The sequence below is a fragment of the Zonotrichia albicollis genome, chromosome 28 (assembly GCF_047830755.1).
Source record: "Zonotrichia albicollis isolate bZonAlb1 chromosome 28, bZonAlb1.hap1, whole genome shotgun sequence".
Classification (NCBI taxonomy): domain Eukaryota; kingdom Metazoa; phylum Chordata; class Aves; order Passeriformes; family Passerellidae; genus Zonotrichia; species Zonotrichia albicollis.
Genome location: NC_133846.1, coordinates 5,965,970 through 5,986,683, shown reverse-complemented (window position 1 = coordinate 5,986,683; position 20,714 = coordinate 5,965,970). Strand labels below are relative to the sequence as shown.

The window sequence follows — 20,714 nt, the reverse complement described above, 5'->3', positions numbered from 1 at the left end:
CCCCCCCACCTCCCCCGAGAGTGAATCCCGCAGCCCACAGATCAGAGGCACCCGGAAACGTAGCATTACACAGCCCGTTTTATTTCGCTATTCCCGGATTTGGCTAAAAAGAGTTTAAAACAGTGCCCCCGCCTGCTGCCCTGTCCCCCCCGTGGATGTCAGACCCCCCCGCTGCCTGCCAGCACCCAGCCCACCCCACCCGTGGGGCAGAGTGGGCACCAACCAGGGCAAGGGCAGGGGGGGCTGTGCCCTGAGTGTCCCCCGGTGCACCCATCAATGCCAGACAGACTCCTCCCCATCCCACCCCATCCCTGCAGCATCCCCGCGGCTGGAGCCACCCCAAAACAATGGCAGGACAGCTGGAGCCACCCCAAAACAATGGCAGGAGTCAAAGCAGCCCCCAGGCCCGGCGTGGTCCCCACGGCTCAGTCGGAATCGCTGAAGTCGATGAGAAGCATCTCGTGGCCATAAATTGAGTGGGGAAATTCTGGCTCCAGCATGGCCAGGGTGAGAGCCCACTCGAGCGTGCAGAGCTCCTCATCCTCCTCGTCAGAGCTCTCCGAGGAAGAAGGGAGGAACACCTGCAGGAAGGGAGGGAGGATGAGGCACAGCCCCAGTGCCCAGCCCAGCCCCGGGATGTGCCACCCCACCTACCGCGGGCATCCTCAGCTGGCGCTGCCTGTGCCGCCGCAGCCAGCCGGCAGGCAGCTCGTGCAGGTAGATACACTCTGATCTGAAAGGGCAGTAGCCACGCAGGAAGAACTTGCACCTGATTTTCCTGTGGGATGCCAAGCATCGTTGTGAGTGTAGCTCCCAGAGCAGCACGGAGCCCACAGCCCTGCCACCTGCAGCGGTGCCACGCACTCACCCTGTCCGTGCCTTGAAGGCGCTGATGAGCTTCTCCTTCTCAGCCACATCTGAGATCCAGTATTTGTGGGGGATGTAGTAGTTGGAAGGGATCCGGCACTCTGGGCAGGCCCTGGATGAGGGTGATGGGTGCAGTTGGGTGTCCCAAGAAGGGAGCATGGGCTCAGCACCCACCCTGGCCTCACCCAGCACCCCCATACCCATCACCACTCAGAAGCGCCTGTTCCCAAAGCACTCCCAAAGCCACATCACTGGTCCCAAGGAAGAATTTCAGGGCACAGAACGGGGAACGGTGACCACCCTGCCAGGTCCCCAAGGCCACTCACTTTATGACAGTGCTCTGGAAGGCGCGGCTGCGGCGCCACCTGCGGATGCAGCCCAGGCAGTAGGCGTGGCTGCAGTTGGGGAGGATCCCGAAGAGCCGCTGCTCGGGCAGCGCCTTCTCGTACACCCTGTCCATGCAGATGCCGCACACCACAGCCTCACTGCGGGCTCTCAGCGCTGCCGTGGTGACCGGGGCTGCCGCAGCACCTGGCTCTGCAGGGACCTGCAAGCAGAGCAGCACAGCGTGGAACCCCCTGGCTCTGTCACTGCCCTGGCCTCGGCCAGCACCCGGCCACAGGAGACCCCAAACCCACCTTTACAGGGTCAGTCTGTGTCGCTGTGTCCAAAATTGCCTTTTTGGGGCCAGAGGAGTCTGGCTCCAGTGCTGGCCCTTGTGGCAGGAAGCCTGCAGGAGGAGAGCTCTTAGAGGGGAAAAGCTCAGCGAGCAGGGTGGGCTCCTCAGAGTGCAGCCTCAGCAGTGACAAGTGACAGTCCTGACACTGCAGAGCTCTCCACAGCCCAGCCTGGCCCAGGCTTGGTCATAGGCAGAAACATGCACAGGCTACTTCACCATGACCACCCCAATCTCACCCCACTGGTCCCCTGGGCAGCCTAGCACCTACCTGAGGCACCCCAAGCTTTTGTGGGGACAAGTTCTCCACTGATGGCCCCACGGGGGATGTTACCAACTGCTGGAATATTCTTCTTGTCTTTCTCTTCCACTTTTACCTCCACTTTGGGGAGCTTGAAGGCCACACATGTCGTGCTGCAGGCCGTGGTGCACTGGGCTCCCCTGTGGTCGTGGTCCGTGGCTGTGGGCTCAGTGCCAGGCTCCTGGCCGCAGTGGCAGTGAGGCATCAGACCGTATTGGGCCCATACTGGTACTGACTCTTCCTGGATGTGCTGGTAGCTGGAGGAGCCCAGGGACAGACAGAGGGTCCCATCAGTTCAGCATGGCTCCTCCAGGCTCCCAGCCCACCCTCATGGCACCGCAGCCCTTCCTTACCTGCACAGCTCTCCATAAAGGCAGAACCCGCGCTGGAAGTACTTGCAGACCCGGGTTGATTCTCGGTCGTGTGAGAAGCGGCAGCTCTGGCCCCACCGGCAGAATCCGCGGGCAAAATTCCTGTTGGCCAGGGGAGGAGTGTGGATGGGCTCAGACCCTGCTCCAGCCCTGCCCTAGAGGCCCCCCGGTACCAGCTTTGTTTGAGGGGGCCATATTTTGGAAGCCCCCTCCCCCCGGCTGGTGTCCGGGAGCCCTCGCCAAGGGCAGAGCCAGGGGTCCTCCCACCCCCATCCAGCCCAATCTCCTGCTAATTACGGATCAAAGGAAGCCCAGGACAGGGGGCTCTCCTGGGGGCTGGGGCTGGGAGAAGGGGGGAGCCCCTGGTTTGGGGACATGGCTGGAGAGCTGCCGCCCACCCCCAGCTCCGGAGGGGATGGGGAAATGGGGAGGGGGATCAAGGCCATCCCAACCCGCCCCCTACCCCCACAGCGAGGGCCCATCTCCAGCCTGTCTCCCCATCCTCAAGCCCTTACCTGCACGGGGGTCTCAGAGAGCTTGCCTCGGTCCTCAGCGGCCCAGATGCCATCGTGGAGCCCACCTCCATCTCTCCCCAGCAGTGATGGGGGCTGGGCCCCCTCCCAGCGCTATTTATGGGTCCGGCTGGGCTCGTTCTCCCCCAATAGCCGGGCACACGTGTTTGGGGCGGAGGACATGCCCGGGCTAGTTGATAGCAGCCACTGCCGAGCGCTGTTTACGCTCATTCAAGGACTCTGCAGCGAGGAGCCTGCAGGGGGGCACCACTCTAGCCTGCAGCACGAAATTCCGTGTATTCTAATCCTTTTAGCATTACAATTCCCCTTCCTTTTCAGTCCTGTCTTTAACTCAGCCTGTGGATTTCACTTCTTTCTCAGCTCTCTCCCCATCACACTGGGAAGAGCTGGATAAGGTAATGCTGCCTGTTGGGGTAACCACACAGGGAGGGTCCCCAACCAGGACCCCTGCCCAGCAGCACCGCGGCCCCAAGTGCCCCCAGCTGCATGGGAGAGGGGGGGAGCAGTGGAACAGCTTCCCCCAGAGCACTCAAGCGGGGCACAGGGGAGTCTGGGGGGTCTCCAGCTCCTCCAGGCAAATTCTCAGGTGTTTTATCATATCCAAGGACACCCCGGAGCTCATTGTTCCCCTCCTCGCGGTGTTTTCAGCTCATTTCCACCCCCAGCATTTGGGGCACAAACCTCCAGCTGAGGCTGGGATCCTGCTCATGAGTGGCTCTTTCTGCTGCTTTAGGTTTGCAGGCAAGAAAACCGCAGCAGGTATGAGATCTGGGAATTACAGAGCTCCAGGAATCACAGCAAATCCCATCACCTCTGCTGGAAATTCTCCCACGGACAGCTGCACCCAGGTGCTGAGAGAAAGCCCAAAAAGACAGGCTGGATGCTAAAAGGTTCTTAAATATTTAGTTCAGATTTATTTAAAGTCAAGTCAGTTTGTGGACACTATTTATATTATTAAAAACACTTGGAGGTTTGTACTTCTAGCAAAAATATACATTTCAGTTTGAGGGTTGTTATACTGTCGAGGAAGGAAGAGCAAAAAGTTTCCCAGGCGATGGGCACGAGTCCTGCACTGCGGGGTGGGGACAGCACCGGGATTTTGGGAGGGACAAATCCCCGGGCTCCAACCAGCACATGCACGTCCCCAGTGCCTTCCCCCAGAGGGCTTCAAAGTGCTTCACAAACGGTGATTCCCAACACCCCTGCGAGGTAGGGAGGGGAGGGCGGGCAGGGAAACTGAGGCACGGCGAACTGAGGAGTGTGGCAGCAGGGGGAGGTTTGGGACCGGCCAGCCCTGTGATGGGGAGGGAAAGCCCAGTGCTCTTCCCCTTTGGGTTTTAAAAGGAATTATTGCACCAGGGAAATCTGCTACCCTGAAGAGGAGGAAAGTAAAATAAAACCGAATAATTTGCTCCCACAACCCCTCCTAGGGAATATCAGCATTTGAATAAGGCTGCTCAGGACACAGGGGGCCAGGAGCTGCAGACAGGGAAGTGCCACTTTCATTATCCTGGAAGGGAAACTGAGCCCTTGCCAGGTCCATGCTCCCCCTGCCCCAAGCCCAAGGGACACAACCCCACAGCAGGGGCCTGGCCTGGCCCAGGCAGCACCGTGGTGTTTCACTACAGCTGTGAGGAGTTGTGAGGTAAAGTCCCAGAGTGGTGCTGGGATCAGGCAGACCTCCAGGCCTGGAGCTGTTGCCACTCTTGGGAACGGGGGCAGAGGGGGACTGGCAGCTTCCCTGCCACAGCCACGCTCACTGAAGCTCCAGCTCATTGTGAGCATCCCAACCACCCCCTCCCTGGTTATAAATCCTTGGCATTTACAGCTGCAAAGTTCTCTGCAACCAATGCACTAACAGATCCTCGTGCTCCTGCTCTGAGCAGGCAGCATGTGATAGTCCAGGTCTCTATCACAGAGGGGAAACTGAGGCAGGACACCAAACCCTGACCAGCTCAAGGCCTCTGACCCTCCACACACCATTTTTGTAACTCAGGTCTGTGCAGAGCAGCCTGTGGAAGCCATGGATTCTGTGCCTCTGCTCTGAAGGTGAATTTTAAGGAGTCAAATCCTTTCACTCCTACTTCCCCATCCCAGCCTCTCTCCTACTGAGGTGCCAAGGGAGATGTTCCCTACGGAACGAGGGTGCCAGGAGCAAAGGCTCCCACCCAGCACCCAGGAAGGCAGAGTTCCCACAGCCCCACTGGGAGACAGGAACACACTGCAGAGCACAGGGGGGCTGCAGCTGAGGTCTCCTCTGGGACAGCCCTACCTGTGTTCAAATACTCCAGAGCTTTTCTTTGGGAAAGAGAGAAACATCCTTTCAGACTTCATGGCTCAGGACCACGTCCTTGGAGTGCAAACAAACGAGAATACAGACACCTCTAAGTGCTGCTGTCAGCCCTGCTGGCCCCTGCACCCCCCTGGCCCTCCTAAGGACCAGGGCTCCCCACCCACAGTGACCTCCCTGCCTGAGCCATGTAAACTGGGCAGCCAGAGCTGGGCCACAGGAAGGGGAACAGCAGCTTTGCAGATTTGTTAGTGTGTGTTAATGGAAGCCCTGGCTGAGCAGGAGGCACCTGCAAATCCTGACGGCATCTTGCCCTATGTACCGTACGTCAGGGTCACATAGAAAAGAGTTTCCAGTAGGAGAAATGGAAGACACTGGGAAGGGTTTTCTTTGTTCCTGTACAAAGAGTCCTGATGGGAATCCATGGCTTCATTCTCATAAATAACAAGTCCTTAGTACATGTCCTTGTAGATCTCCTGCAGAAGTGGGTGCAGAGATGTCTCTGTCTCTGTCTTCTTGATCTTCTGCACCAGCTGGGCGTGCTCTGTCACCAGCTGTCGCAGGTCAGCCATCTTCTGCAGCAGCTTGGGGAAGAGGTACTGGGCATCGGGGTGGTTGGACTGCAGGTGGAACTCCAGCGCTCGCAGGATGTTGTCTTGGATCTCCTCCACCTGCTTCACGTTCATCAGGCCAGGGCGGTCTGTGGAGAGGAAGCACGGGAGCTGCAGGGTCATGGTGCAGCCCCTCCAAAGTACACTCTGCTGCTGGGGAAAGGGAGCCAGGGACTGTAACCCACCCACCATGACTCAACCTCGTCAGCCAGAAAAGGGAGAAGTGTGCCCTTGGACAACGTATCCCACAGCAGCCCATGAGAAGGAGATGCCATTTCTGCATTCCTTGCTGTTGGTCCAAGCTTGTCAGGCATCACCTCCACAGAGAAGCTTTTTGGAAGTGTTCAGTTCTTCTCTCATGGCCCGGAGACATCCCTGGCTGGCCTCAAGCCCAGCTGCAGCTCAGCTCCCCTAGCCCCCTCTGAACCACCTCTAAGCAGGGAGAACTCTTCCTCACCCTGGCACGGCCGAGGGCACCCGCTCACCTCCACACAGGATGATGGCAGCCACAAACAGGGACAGGTCACTGTCGTCCAGCTCCAGCGCGTTGAACTTCACAGCAAACTCAAATTTGGGCTCCATGATCTCGTTGAAGGGCTTGCGCAGGCTGCGCAGGAACTCGCGGGTCACAAAGCCGTTCCCGTTGGCCACCAGCAGCCCGTCCTTGTTCATGATGGAGGCCAGCATGGCAAAGATGGCCTCGTGCACCCCGTACTTGAGCAGAGTCACTTGGTCGTTGAGGTAGAGGCCGACGAAGCTGGGGATGCTCTTGGCGAACTCGGTGAGCTCCCGCACGGTCTCCACCGTGGTGCACTGGCAGCGGTAGAACACGTGCACCCCGATCTCCTTGTAGGGGGGGATGCCGTTCACCAGCTGCTTCCACACCAGCCCCTTCTCTGCCTGCCACAACGTGTCCATGTCATGGATCACAAAAGGCTGCTTGGACAAGAAGCAAGTTAGGAGTCTGCTGCGGGGACTCGAGCTGCCAGCTCTGCTCAGGACTGTCATGTCTGTCTGTCTGTCCCTGTGCTGTGCCCTGCCTCTGGGGCTGAGAGTGCCCAGGTAATCTGCACCCACCCACCACAGCACGAGTGTGCAGAGCAATGGGGTTTTTCTGCCCAGCAAGGGGCAGGACATGCAGAGCCCACCTGGCTGCATGTGGAACAGCTAGAGCAGCAGGGAGATGTGCAGCATCTCCCAGAGAACAGTCCCCCGTGCTGGCCATGGCCAACCCCACCTGCCCTGGGAGGGAACTTACTGGGGTGCTGCTGGCCTTGCCGGTCAGGATACCTCTTGCCTTCTTTTTGGTCATGTTGAAATTCTTCAGGTAGGCGTTGTAGATGTGCTTGGAGAAAGCTTTCAGGTCAGCCACCTGTGGGTTCTGGCAGCCAATCTCACTCGCTGTCAGCCCTGCCACCAGCTTCCTCTTCTCTGCCTCTGGCATGCGCCCAAAGCGGATTGCTGGGGGCAAAACTGGGGGTCAGGACAGCAGGGGCACCCCAGGAGATGCATCCAGAGGGGCAGCAGCTTGTTCTGCCACTGCAGACAGACAGGTCTGCTGGAGAACACCTGCAGCTACACAACACAATGCTTCTCCAGGCTGCAGTCCTCCAGCACTAACACCTGCATGAAACAGCCACTGCTGCTTCCTCACACCAGTCTCCCATCCCATTCCTCTGGCTCCTGCTCAAACCCTGCTTCCCACATATACACCTTTGCCTGTCTGGGTCTGAGATTCTTACACCTGAAGTGTAAAAGTCTCAGCACAGAAAATCAATTTGTGTGTCCAGTTCCCTTGGTGCCTGTCCATAAGGGACAGCCACGTGCCAGCAGCTACACTGCATGGGGGGAATGAACAGCCCCTTCTCATACAGAAAAAGGGGAAGAGGAGTCAAATGCTTGAAGCACTGGGTTTGAGTGATACCCTAGTGAGAAGAGCCACGGGCTAAAGCACAGCAGGCCATGGGCATCCTTCACAGCAGGGCAGCTGGCCCTGTGTCACCCAGCTGGCAGCAGTGACACTCACCATTGTGTGACATGCCCAGCGAGAGGCATTTCTGAAAGCGGCAGTACTGGCACTTGTTTCTGTTCTTCTTCTGAATCTTGCAGCTCCTCTCACACTTCTCGTACTCCAGCTTCATGCGGATCGTCCGGCGGAAGAAACCCTGGAGGCAGGGAGGGAGCAGGGGGACATGGAGTCTGGGGCCAGGCTGGTTTGTTATCCCCAGGAGCTGCAGGGAGGTTCAGCAGGGGGAGCCCTGGGTCTCTCTGGGGGTCTATCCCAGCTGCAGAGGAAGAGCTGTGGGGGCACCCCATGCCTGGTGCTGTGACTGTGCCAGCAGCCCACAGAGAGGGATGGAGGAACCAGCCATGGCCAACCCCAGCCTGCAGGAATGTCTGGCAGGGTCTGGGCTGCTAACACAACCCTGCTGGATCTGCTGCAGGGGAAAGAATTCCAGAGGAACATCCAAGCTGCAGCCAGTGATCCCAGGGAGATAAATACACAGCTCACTGCTGATCTGCAGCACACAAACTATTTTTAAAAGTAAACTCAGGGTCCCTATGGGGACAGATGGATTTGCCTTACACAACAAAGCATGACAAGGCAAGGTTTGGGCCACACAGGTCTCAGCCCTCTTCCCAGGGCAGCATTTGCTGCCTGCCTATACTTGCCCCATTCTAGACAGGCTGTTTTTTACAATCAATCCCGAATCCCCGTTTTGCTGCAAATCTTGTGTGAGGAGGCAGCCCAGTTGCTGGGACCTAACCCCTGCTTGGTGCAGCTGGACCCAGCTGTCCCTGGGACTCACCTTGCAGCCCTCACAGGCGTGCACGCCGTAGTGGAAGCCCGAGGCTTTGTCCCCACAGACCCTGCACTCCACGTTCAGCGCTCCCAGCGCCGCCTCCTCGCAGCCCATCTGCAGCTGGTCCGACAGCGAGGGAGAGGAGCTCTGTGACAGGTCTGCAAACACACACAGGGACACGTCCTTCCATGTCACAGCTCCTGGTGTGGCCAGCTCCTCCAGCCGTGGGGCTGATTTCCAGCCCTGTCCTGCCTGCCCCTGGTATCACATCTGGAATCTGGCACTGGCTGCAGGCAAATGCCATGAACAGAGCCAAGAATGCCCCAGCAGCTCAGACTCCACATCAATGCTCCTTTCTTCCCTCTGGGACTCATGTCCTGGCAATGAAACCCCAACCAGCAGATTTTATAATCCCCTGTTGGCCAGCTGCTGGCACAGGATATCCCAGCTGGAACATCAAGGGCTCTGGAGGAGCCTTACAATCACTTTGCTCTGAGGACCCCAAAAAGTGTTCAAGGAAGCATTCTCAAGCACCCTGGGAGGCCCCTAGCTCTGAAGCACAATGTTCCCTGCCTGTCCTCTTAATTTCCATTCCAAAACCCATTGCCAATGGACATGCAGTGACCTCAGAGGAAGAAGTAAGCCTCTCCATAACTTCGAGCATTATTTCACAAATAAAATGTGAAATGTTCAGTTCAGCTGAACTCCATTCAGGGACAGATCTGCCCTTGCAGCTGGGCATGCTGCCTGGGGGCTGTGGGCACCTGGATGCTCCACAGGATGAGCTCCTGTGGCTCCACTCACCTGTGTAGCTGCTCGAAGGCAGCGAGCTGTCTGGTCCTCCAGTTGGGTCTGAGGCTCCACTTGCCACCATCACTGCCTCTTCCTCTTCCTCTTCCTTGACCTCAGGTACTTCCTCCTGTAGTTGTTCCATAATTGATCACCCCTCAGTGCCAAGACTGCAGTCCCTGTCATAGCTCTGGCATCATCCGCGTCTATCCAAGATGGACCCCACCAGGCTGTTCCTGCTAGCCTGCAGGACATGGAGAGAGGCCACTGAGTGCTGCAGGAGCAGCTCAGCAGCAGGGCAGTGTCACCAACCCACCACTCCTGCTCTGAGCCGGCTCCTTGGCCAGTGAGACATGCAGAGCAGAGCCCATTTAAATGAGAGACCCCTCTGCACTGTGGAATAAACAATGTGTAGGACTCAAGGAAGCAAAAGCTCACAGAATTGTTTTTAAAGCCCAGCAGACCACAAACCAGCCCAGATGCCACCCAGGGACTGGAAGTCCCCAGCTTACAAGTGCCATAGCAGAAATGCTGTCCCAGACAATGTTCCCCAGAGCCACCAGTGACCTGGGATGTGATGGTAGCAGCCAGGGCCAGGGTCTGATAGAACCAACACCTCCAGAAGGATCAAAACAGGGCTGGCTTCACCCTCTGTAACAGCCATGGCAGAGCCTGGGTTGGGATCTGCAGCTGATCAGGGCACACTGTGCCCGTGGGTGGAAGATACTGGGGGAGAGGGCTCAGTGCAGCAGCAGGCAGTGGCTAGAAGTCCCTGGCCCATGCAAGCCATCTGCAAGACTGATTGCTTCCTGTCAGCCCTGCACTCACACTCCTTCCCGTCAGTGCTGCCAGTTGCAGCCTTTGTGTTTGTTTTCACTTGGCTCCTCTGCCAAGAGCAGGGCTGAACGTGTTGCTGCTGCTCTGCGCAGCTGCCGGGCCGTGCTCAGCCACGGGCTCCAGCAGTGCAATCCCAACAGCCTCACAATCCAAGCAGTGTCTTAATCCCGGGTTTCCTGTGGGAGGAACGGCCCCATCCTCCCCCACACACTTCCTCTCCTTGTTTGCCTTACTCCATCCCAAAGAGCCCACAAAACCTCCAGCCACCCAAACGGTGCAGCGCCGGTACCGTGGCTATGGCAGAGCAGTTCCCACCTCCCTCCCAACTGTGCCGGATCTGACTTCCTAAACTGACTCCTCCTTGAATAATTAACATCTCAAGCACATCTTATGTAAAGTTCCATCCACTTCCTGAAGAGAGTTATTTTTAAGTGGAGAAATACCCATCAGGAAAGCCACTGAAATCCAGGTTCAACCAAGAGAGCCTCGATTTGCAGACAAAAACTAAACTAATGCAGGATATTGCAGGGGCCTTGTATAAGGGCAGCCCCAAGCTCTGGGATGGTCTGTGCCCCGTGCCCAAGCCCACCTCAGGGCTTGCTGGCCAAGGGCAGCAGTGACTCAGAACTCCCTGGATTTGTTTGCCCTCCCACAGCAGACCCTCACACCTGGCACTTCCAACTTGAGCTGCAGCCAGCTCCTTGGATTGCTGGAAAGACATCAAGGTCAGAGCTCCCTGAAAGAGCAAGGAAGCAGCTCAGGGAGAGAGCAAAACCTGCAGGTGGGAGGCTGAGCACAAACACGTCACAAAGCCAGAACACAAGTCACCCCTGGAGCTCGTGCTGTACCAGAACTTTGATCTCCTGCGGCTGAGGGCGCTTTATTTTTCCCTCCACACTGGGAACTCAGACTGCAGGACAGGTGGCTTTGTTTCCAGGTGAGGCACATGAGTGGCACCGTGAGCACACTGTGCTCCTGGCAGCAGGGCAGGCAGGGGCTGCTCCCTCCCCGTGCCTCCAGAGCAGCACTGAGGGACCATTGAAGGGCTGTGTTATCCTTGGCCTCTGCTCACACATCCCACGCAGTGGGACATGGCAGACAGGCAGGAAAACTTATTCACTGGAGATGGAGGGGAATGAACGGCACTGTTTTCAGGGTTATATATAAATGATCACACCAACATCAGGGAAACACTTTTGCCTGGAAGAGCAGTTAGTAGGGTAAGCTTGTGGCAGGAGAAGCTTGTCTACAGTGGAAAATCCATCCTGCAGCAGCTTAATGAGCAGCTCATTAGATTTCCCTTTCCCTGTCATCCAGCACAAGCCCCTTGCTTTAAACCCACTGCAGACAGAGCTCTCTGCTTTGCCCCAGATGTCTGCACAAGCATCTCATGACTTGCTGTGCCCTTGCCTCAATGCCTGTTCCAAGGAGCTTTGGTAACCCTGGCTGAGCCAGCAGCTTCCTCTGCAGGGAGGGTTTGTTTGCTGGCTCTGGGCTTGGGCTGATGCCTGCTGGCTGCAAACAGCCTGGGCAACAGGTTTGTCTTTCCTAGAAGCTGGCATCTATGCCAAGCTAAACCATCAGTGGGAACAGGGAGAGAGACGTGGCACAACCAGGAGAGGAAAAAAACAGGAGTAGAAGTTAAAAGGAGACAAATCCTCAGTGTGGTTTCCCTGCAAGAAGGCAGAGCTTCTCCAGAGCTGAGCAAGATCCAAGCCTCCAGATCATCAACCAACAGCTTGTGCCCCTGTGGCCTGGCAGCTCCCCTGGCAGCCAATCCTGCTGATTAGCACACAGACCCTGGAGCCAAGCTCAGTTTCCATGCAAAGCACCAAAGAAAGGTCCAAACCTCCCAAGAGTCAAGTCACAGAGCTGATCTGCTCAAAGCAGTTGGTCAATACAACTGTACTGTAAAAGAGGTCATAAAGAATGGCAGAAGGAAACCAATTACTCAAGGGAGTGCTCCTCGCTTGTGTTCATTCCTCTGGACAAGAAAATTCACAGCCAAAAGAAACAGAAGGGGTGAGCTGAGAAATCAGCACTGTGATGTGCAGCACATTTTGAATCCACAGTCAAAAACTGACCTGAATCCACAAAGGAGATGTGATTGCTGCTGGTTGACCACCTTTTGGTGACTTCCTCAGGTGGTGTCACTGCTTCCAAGATCTGCTGATCAAGTACAAGTTTCTGTTCCTCCTCCTACACGTCAGCTACTACTAATAAAAGCCAAATAAGAGCTAAGCAGATGCTGCAATACAGGAAAGGTAACTGAGAGTACAAAACAGGCGAGAGGAACGCTGAAAACATGTTTATGTTTGCTCCTGGAAGATCAGCATACCCCCACATCAGCCAATGAGATCTCAGCAGCACTTAGTAGCTGAGTGTTTCCTTCCTTACTCAAAGTCTTGGCCTCAAGGCAGGCAACACACAAAAATAAACTACTACAGCTAGCAAGGAAGAGCCCTCCCACACAGCACTGACCAGGATGGACATTCTGGGACAGATTTTTCTCCTTGAAGCATCTGCTTAGATGCTGCACCATGCCCCAGACCCAGTCCTGTGATTCTCTCTCCAAGGCTGCTCAGTGTGGCCCCCCTGTGCTTCCCCAGGAGTGAGCTGGGCTCACTGAGCACAGGGGGGCTGCCAGAGCTGCCATGACCATTAGCTGCTGCTAATTACTCCAGGACTTGTGACACAGGCTGCAGGAGATTCCCTCAGCTGCCTGCAGCAGCCTGGCTTGCCCAAATGAATCACACATCTATTGCATGTTTGAACTCACCCACTTCCTGGGCACTGAGGGGGGAAATAACCCCAGCTCATTAAAAAGGTTACGAAACTTGCTGGATTCTTCTCTTTTTGTACCATGATTGATGCTGTCCCCAAAACCAGGTCATGACATTTTGCTCCAAAAGGAACTTGCTGCTGGCTTTGTTCAGACTCTGAGAGGTATTGCAGGCACAGAAAAAAGAGCAGACTTTGGGCACTGAACTCTCAGCCATGCACAAAGCAGGGTCTGCCAGGCTGCTCTCCTCCAGGAGCTGCAGCCATCCCTGGCTCCAGCAGCAAGCTTCCATGGGACGTGCTCCAAAATCTTGAGATGGCAGAGATGGGAAGACAGAGGAATCATCCCTCAGCAGCTTCCCAGCAGAGGGACTCCCTGCCCTACAGGCTCTGAGGCTGATGGGCAGCAGCAGGGCAGGCAGGGAAGAGCTGCCCAGTTCTTAGCTCTTAATTGAGGTGCTGCTCCATGACCTTCAGCAAATCTGGTCAGGTCCCTACTTCAATTTCTTTAATTATACGAAAAAAAACCCAACGAAAACCAAAACCCACCACAAAGAAACAAACCCAGGATTTAAAACAGTGCTTCCTTCCTGATCATTCCCTGGCTGCATTAGTTCATGGAGACAGCGTGTTTTGGAAGTGCAGAGCAATAGATGAGCACCAAGTGTCATTGTTTATTCCTGCATTACAGATTTTGACACCTGTTTGCAGTCACACTCGCAGGTCTGGCCTGCCCAGCCCCAGATCAGCTCCCTGCACTGCTTGTGACCATCTTCTCCTTGTACATTCCTGTACAAGGCATTCCAGGATGACTTTCAGGAAGTAAACTGGCACATCTCATTCTGCCAACTGCTGACTGGTATTTGTGTTTAGTGGTCAAGTCAGGACAGCCCAAAGTATCTGTGGCCTGGAGGGGCACGTGGGCCTGACCCACTGGAACAAGGACAGCAGCCAGGAAACAAGCAGGTACTGGAAAGGTGACACCACTGGGACTTCTCAGAGCTTGAAATGGCACAGAAGTGCTGCTATTTGAGAAGATCATTAAGTCTGGCAAGGAGAGAGGATCATCTCCCCACAGCCCAGGGCACAGCAGAGGTGGCTGTGAAACTGTGGCAATGCTTTGGGATCACACTGCAAACCTGGCTGTGTGGGATATATTCCCCTTCCCTTTCGCATCCCAAAGGTGAGGAGGTTGGAGGCTCAGAACTCAATGAACCACTGTAGGATGACGTGTTCCCAAACTGCTGAAGTCGTCCTGGCTGCACTCCAAGGCAGTCAGTTTGCTTAGGGACCCCTTGTCCTCCCGAACCTGAGCAGGACACGTGGAAGGATCTGGTTTCAGGAACATCAGTAATTATAGAACAGGGCTGCTGAGGGAGGAGCTCACAGTAACAGCAACACCACTTCCCAAGGCAAACAGTGGGCACAGGGTGCTGCAGACCCAGAGCAGCACTGAAATGGAACTCCAGGAAAGCGGCGAGTGGAACAAGCTGTGGCTGTGAACGGGAGCACTGCTGGCGGGCAGTGAGGCCAAGCTTGGCAGTGCTGCACACACCAGCACCCAGCTTAGATTTCCCCAAAGTCTCAGGGTCACTGGGACACCAGCAAGTGCCATCCATGCTTTGGAAGGGGCAATCAGCTCCCCAGAAAAGCAATGGGGGCAGAAAAGCAGCAGTGGGCCAATGAGTCACTCAGGATCACACACATGCATGCAGCCTTCTGTCTGGAGCCAAACATCCAGCAGGCCCCTTGGCTTTAGTGCTGTTTCCAGTGCTCCCAGATGCACAAAAATGCCCACAAAACCAACAGCAAGCCTCCTCCTCTTTGCAGCAACAGATTTGAGACCCCATGGATTAACCAGGAAAAAAATAAATCCATCAGCCTGTAAGTTTTGTTATGTTTACATTTGGACTCCCAGAGAAGTGCTACTTGGTTTTGTAGACTTTAGCAAAATACCCTGGGCACCAGCCCCCTGCTCTGCTCCCAGGACACAGCTGACAGAGAGCAATTGTGCCCAGGCCCAAGCTGGATGATTCAGCAGGGCCGGGAACATGCGCAGCGAGAGGGATGGAGCACATTGCTGGGTCTGCTGCAGCTCCCCTGCAGCCACAGGGCAGCAAAACAGAGGGGTCCCAGGCTGACTGCACACATCCCCCCAAGAAAACCTCCAGAGAACACCAGAATCGCTTTTCCACACAAACTAGTACAACACCCTCCCAGGGAATGAGATGGGAATGCTGTTTCCTTGCTATTTTTGGCCACATTCACAGAGCAATAGCTGCCTGGACAACAGAGATTCCCCAGCCTTTTCAGCAGGGAAAGGAGCAGCCACCGTGTCAGTGTGATCCTGCCAAGACCCACAGAGTGCTCTGACCATTTGGATTTCTGCCTCAGTCCCCAGAAAACAAAATGCTTGAGCAAAGCATTCGCACCTTTCATAACATCCTCGTGCCTTTGGCACAGTCTTGGGGGTACAGGGTGAGCCACAGAGCTCACAGCCAGCAACAGCTACTGCTTCCTGACACAGCCAGCTGCTGGCAGCTCAGCAGGCTCCTCAAGTTCATGCTCAGCAAGAGCCCTTTTCCAGAGATCCCCATGTCCCTAAGTTCCACAACACAAGTTCTACCCCATGGACATGGTATTTTCAGAGATGTGGGTCTCTGACCATCGGCCCTCGTGGGGTTAACAGCTTTCAAGAGCCAACATCTCTAGCAGAACCCATATAAACAACTTGAAGGTGAAAAGCTGATTTGGACATTTTCAGAAATATCCCAGATGGCAATATGATGAAATCAAGAGTTCCACTGAAAAACACTTGTAACAAGTCAGGCAGGACAGGGATTTGAGTTTAGGTTCCCATCAAAAAGATGAGTGCACAAAGCATTGCTTATTTTGAAGCCATGTCACACAAGCCCTGCCAGGAAAGGCCTGACAAAGCCTGTCCTAATGAGATAGGCATGTGTTTCGCAGTAAAGTCTGTCTTAACAGCCCATCAAAGAAATGCTTCCCTATCTGCTCATCTGCCCTTTCAAATCACCAAAACCATTCCCTGTCTCCAACCCACACATCTGTTAAGGGTTGAACATGCATGTTCTGGTTTTTGCTATTTCAAGTTCCAGTTCCCAGACCAAGACAAGTCAGGAAATGCAGCCTGATGGCACCAGCTTGGATACCAGGGGGGTTACCAGGCTGTGCCCATGCCCCAGCCCCAGAGGTGGGTTCTGGATTCACCCAGCACCAGAACAAACACTTGTGCTGTGCTTTCATCCTGCCACTTCCTCCTCCATGGTCAGGATTCCCCTGCAAACCACAGACTCCCCAAAATTCAAAACTTTGAGCAGAGCCTGTCTGTGAGCTCCCCAGGAAAGCACCCCAACATACACAAGAAATTCAGAGCCCTTTGCAAAGCCAAACAGACCTGGCCAAAACGATCCCAGATGTTCACAAGCTCTTGGCTAAGCCTTGGAGAACACAGACATTTTCCAGACACTATGACTGAAACAGTGAATATTAAAGCATTTCAAGAAGTCATAATGAAACTAAGATACATCTTGAGTTCTGCTCTGAACCCTTCCTGCAGTCAAGCAGGGCTCCAGTGAACGTCATCACAAAACATATTTTGGGGAAGATGCACTTCACAATCTCCTTGACCAAAAGGATTCATACTGGCATCAATCATTCCACTCTAAACCCTGCTTTGGGAAAGCAATTTCCCAGGCATTCTGCCAAGGCAAGCACACTTCAGAATAATTAACAAAAAAATAAAACTAGTTCCACAGAAAAATCTTACTTGTCCTCACTATGGAAATAATTTCTGCTTGTCCAGACTTTCCCAAAGTCTCCAAAATTACTGCAGCAATGCATTCCTGAACAGAGAGACTTCTGGAAAAAGCAGAGATTACTCTGCAGCACCTGATGAGAAGCAGAAATGCAGCCCGACGAATCTGTGGTTATCAGATTGTTCCTGCCCTAAGCAAAAGAGTCAGTACAAACCACAAAACCCCTGACATCTAAAATGTCATTGTCAGGGCAAGCCAGGCTGGGCTCTGACAGCAAATAACCTTTCAGGCATAAGCCCTGTAACATCATCTCACCCAATTAAAACATCATTTGTATGTCAGGTTCTGTTGTTCAGAGGAGCCCAAGAGTCTATTGTTGTGCCAATCCTTCTGTCTCCAAGAACATTTGCAGATTTCCAGTCCATAATTCAATAGCCACAGATGAAATATTCCCCAAAGGGCAACAAGATGTACTGTACAAAAATACATATTTTTCAAAAGGCTTCACGCAAGAAAGACAGAGCCCATCAACGCCAGAAAGAATTCTGCACAACAATGCTCTTCTGATCAGCAAAGCCTCACGGGGCTCATTAGAAAATCCTCTCCACACACTGTGAAGATCCTTGGAAGTCTGTCTTGAATACCAGAACAGAGATGGCGTAACCATTGCACCAATCTGACACAGAACCCACAACAGCTCAACACCTCAGAGCTGTGTTGAGGCAAACACACACCCACAGCCACAGCAGACAGCCACAGCACCGCTGATTCCAGGAATCCCTCAGAGCTCTGCAGGCAGGACAGTGCCCGCCCATGCCCTGCTGACCACCTCCTCCAAACCCCTGTCCTGCCTCTGCCACGGCCTGCCCAGCTGTGTCCCACACCAACAGCACCAGCACTGGGTTGTGTGTGGGACTGTTGGGTGATCGGTGACCCACGTGCAGCCCCGGATCTCATCTGCCCTCCCTCATCTACAACAGCCAATTTCCATCATAAACATCAGTGAAATAATGAAATGTTATGTCACCATGCTTTGACAGCAAGAGCCAGCTGAGGAGAACAGGATTAGACCACGGTCTTCACAGTGAATTCCTAAAGTAATCCATAAGATCACATTCAGAAATGGAACAAAAATAAGGCACAGAGTTTAAACTTAAAATTAAATTTAAGAAAGTTTAAGATCATGGACAAAGCAAGCTGCTCTTCCCTACCCCAAGTTTTCAGAAACAGTGCTAAGTGCCTGGGTGGGAGGCCTGCATGCAAAGGGAAGGGTTACCTCTGCAGAGCAGCTGTCCCTGTCCGCCTGGCGCCGACAGCCACCGCTGGGTCACCATGTCAGCACGGACACCAGCACTGGAGCAACCTGCAGGAGGACACACAGCGAGTTGCCACGGCTGTGCTGAAGGACAGATATTTATGCTGCTGGGAGCGCTGGGCTGGCTCCAGCAGCAGCTCTGAAATTTAAACACACACTGCCTCTTTTGCACGCTGGAACCCTGGGCCAGGGTGACTGCAGGGAGCCCTGCCACAGGCAGCATCTGTCCCAGAGCAGGAGGGACAGCAAACCCTGGGGTGTCCCAGCAGGGACAGCCCCATCCCCTCACCATGGATGTCACCTCTGCCTCAAGTCACCTGCAGCCAGAGCCTGATGACCCTGAGCTCTTATGACAATGCACAAAGTTGATGCTAGGAAAAGGGCTGTGGTGGCCACAAGGCTGCTTGTTTACCCAGCTTGCTTAATCCACCTTCAAGAGGCTGCCAGAAAGTTCCTGCAACTTTAATGAACTTCCTCTTGGGTGGCTGAAACTTAAGGATTCAACAGAGTTCATTCACTCTTCTTGGTTTTCCTGATAACTTTGCCTTGTATGAATTTCAGACTCAAAAGAGAAGGAAGAGACTAATGCTGGAAAAAAAATGGCTTATGAGGCTTTGAACTAGAGGACTTAGAGGAAATATGTCCTATTTTTAGACAGTTATGCAGACTAACTGGACTAAAACATTAAACAAAGATGTGAACATGATGCTATTTGCACCCACATACCCTCCTTGACATTACCCAGGCTTAGCTGCTCCTCCCACTATAATGAAAAGCCCCATTTTGTATTGCTGCCCTCGACATGGGACAACCTGTAAGGCAGATGAGGACCAGCAACAAAGCAGCAACAAATCAGAAACAAATCAGAAACAAATCAGAAACAAACCAGCATCACCAGCTCCTACCAGGGCAGGCAGCTGGGCAGCAACCTGCGAGTGCTGTGCTGAGAGTGAGCCCCCAGTGCAGCACATCCCTCCAGGACTGACATGGAAGCTGCAGCTGCCCAGGAGAGACGGAAAAAGAACACGAACCCACTGCCTCAAAGGGTGAGGGTGGCCTGAGTGTGGAGGGTGTTCCCTACAGGATCAAGGCACATCCAGAGGAGGGCACAAGTGTGAGATACAAAAAACCGTCCCGAGCCCCTTGCACTGGACATCAATCACATCAGGATTTCCCAATCAGTGATGTCAAAGCCACATCCTCTTGAAGGCAGTGATTGCTCTTGTTTAGAGGTGGGGGCTGAGGACAGCACAGAGTTCTGCCAAGTGTGGATCCAGCACCAGCCTCTGCCTCAGTGGGGCCACAAAATTGCCCTCAGGAGCTTCACTTTCACAGCAGAGTGGGTTCCTCATCCCTTCTCCTCCAGTATGGAAGACAGTTTTTCCTAAACAATCCTCACAAAGTTTCTCTTTAATCTCTCTGACAAAGAACAACACTAAAGCCATTCCAGCCCCACTGGCACATCAGGAGGTGGCTTTCTCCTCCATCAGCAATAAAGCTCATCCCCATTCAGTAACACAGCATTAGCCTTGACACTGTCAAGGAGGGCTGAATCACATGAAGGGAGTGCCAATCACACCCTGAGCTCTCTCTCATTGCAGACCAGAGTGCTCTGCTGCTGCCAGAGATCTGAGAATTAAAACTAAATGCCTGGCTCACCTTGTCCCATTCACTGCTAAATGCCAGGGCATGCCCATCACACTGCACACAAGGCAACACTTGCACCAGCTCAGCAGGGCACGGAGGGAACCTGCCAGCACATCCCACCTGGATGCTTCCTCTGCTGTCCCTGGCTGACACATGGCAAGTCATCAGGAAAACTCCCACCTCAGCCTGCAGCAGAAGAGGATACTCTGCTGAAGGCAATGAGGGACTTGCATGGAGAGGGCAGGAGGAAGGGAGAGCAGAGCAGAAACAAGAAACAAGACATGGGCTGCCTCAACCCCACAGGTCAGTTTTAGAGAGCAACACTGCAACCAGCCCTGGGACTCTGATTCATGGGGCAGCCACTGCTCAGACCCCTCTGCAGCACCATGACGGGCATTGCCCAGATCCTACAGCACATCTGACTCCTTCTCACACGCATGTCCTTCATCTGGGATCCCACGGCAGGGGGGGAGTGGAACGAGCAGAAAGGACGGATAAGAAAGCACTCTCAGATCCTTCTCCTGGAGCAGCCCCTCACCAGATGCTCTGCTCAAGGTCCATCCTTGCTTCTCCTCCTTCCAGCCCCAAACTCTTGCAGTCCCTGGCACCCTCCACCATCCCATCCTGGCACAGCAGGCAGGCACAGTCCCCCTAACCCTCCTCCCGTGTGGGCCACGTCCCGTCCTCAGTCCCGCCTGATTTCCCAGGAACTACAGCCTAAACTCACAGATGCCCCTCACGCCGCACTGTCCACACCCATGTCCCCTTTGCACCGAGCCCTGTCCCTCACACCCCCTGCCCCAGCCCTGTCACCCTCTCAGCCCCTCACACCCCCTGCCCCAGCCCTGTCACCCCCTCAGCCCCTCATACCCCCTCAGATCCCCTCATGGCCCCTCACAACCCCTCATACCCCGGTCCCTCACACTCACCTCGCGCGCGGCCCCGCTCGTGCAGCCGCCCCCCTCCCTCCCCGTCACCCCCGGCCCCGCGCGTCACCGCGCACGCCCTGACGCCACCGCACCCCGCGCGCTCCCGCGGCCAATCGCCGCCGCCGCCGCGGGGCCTCGCGCCCGCGTCACCACGGCAACGGCCCCGCCCCCTCCACACCGTTAC

The 20,714-nt window shown here is 54.7% G+C and overlaps 2 protein-coding genes across 3 annotated transcripts; both read right to left on the bottom strand.

Moving 5' to 3' along the window:
- Nucleotides 1-78: 78 nt before the first annotated feature.
- On the bottom strand, nucleotides 79-3,510 carry LOC102074305 (uncharacterized). Its single transcript, XM_005492852.4, has 8 exons — nucleotides 2,731-3,510; nucleotides 2,198-2,317; nucleotides 1,815-2,101; nucleotides 1,506-1,597; nucleotides 1,194-1,414; nucleotides 869-979; nucleotides 655-778; nucleotides 79-581 (listed from the first exon to the last, which is right to left on the bottom strand). The coding sequence occupies exons 1-8, from the start codon at nucleotides 2,799-2,801 to the stop codon at nucleotides 426-428; spliced, it is 1,182 nt and encodes a 393-aa protein (XP_005492909.3). The 5' UTR covers nucleotides 2,802-3,510; the 3' UTR covers nucleotides 79-425.
- A 159-nt stretch (nucleotides 3,511-3,669) lies between these two features.
- Nucleotides 3,670-20,600, bottom strand: PPARD (peroxisome proliferator activated receptor delta). 2 transcript variants are annotated; one of them, XM_074528353.1, is made up of 8 exons: nucleotides 20,531-20,600; nucleotides 17,916-18,002; nucleotides 9,258-9,486; nucleotides 8,460-8,611; nucleotides 7,676-7,814; nucleotides 6,908-7,110; nucleotides 6,135-6,585; nucleotides 3,670-5,738 (listed from the first exon to the last, which is right to left on the bottom strand). In XM_074528353.1, exons 3-8 carry the CDS (start codon nucleotides 9,385-9,387, stop codon nucleotides 5,491-5,493), a joined length of 1,323 nt encoding a protein of 440 aa, XP_074384454.1. In that variant the 5' UTR covers nucleotides 9,388-9,486; nucleotides 17,916-18,002; nucleotides 20,531-20,600; the 3' UTR covers nucleotides 3,670-5,490. The 2 variants fall into 2 exon arrangements, with proteins under 2 accessions (XP_074384454.1, XP_074384455.1); XM_074528354.1 differs by lacking the exon at nucleotides 17,916-18,002 and having other exon boundaries at nucleotides 20,531-20,582.
- Between the last annotated feature and the right edge of the window lie 114 nt (nucleotides 20,601-20,714).

Coding starts and splice junctions, on each gene's coding strand:
- PPARD (XM_074528353.1), bottom strand. CDS start 9,387: ATGGAACAACTACAGGAGGAAGTACCTGAGGTCAAGGAAGAGGAAGAG. Junction 8,612..9,257: donor GCCTTCGAGCAGCTACACAG/GTGAGTGGAGCC, acceptor GTGTGTTTGCAG/ACCTGTCACAGAGCTCCTCT. Junction 5,739..6,134: donor TGCCATCATCCTGTGTGGAG/GTGAGCGGGTGC, acceptor TCCTCTCCACAG/ACCGCCCTGGCCTGATGAAC.
- LOC102074305 (XM_005492852.4), bottom strand. CDS start 2,801: ATGGAGGTGGGCTCCACGATGGCATCTGGGCCGCTGAGGACCGAGGCA. Junction 1,598..1,814: donor AAAAGCTTGGGGTGCCTCAG/GTAGGTGCTAGG, acceptor CTCCTCCTGCAG/GCTTCCTGCCACAAGGGCCA. Junction 1,415..1,505: donor CACAGACTGACCCTGTAAAG/GTGGGTTTGGGG, acceptor CTCTGCTTGCAG/GTCCCTGCAGAGCCAGGTGC.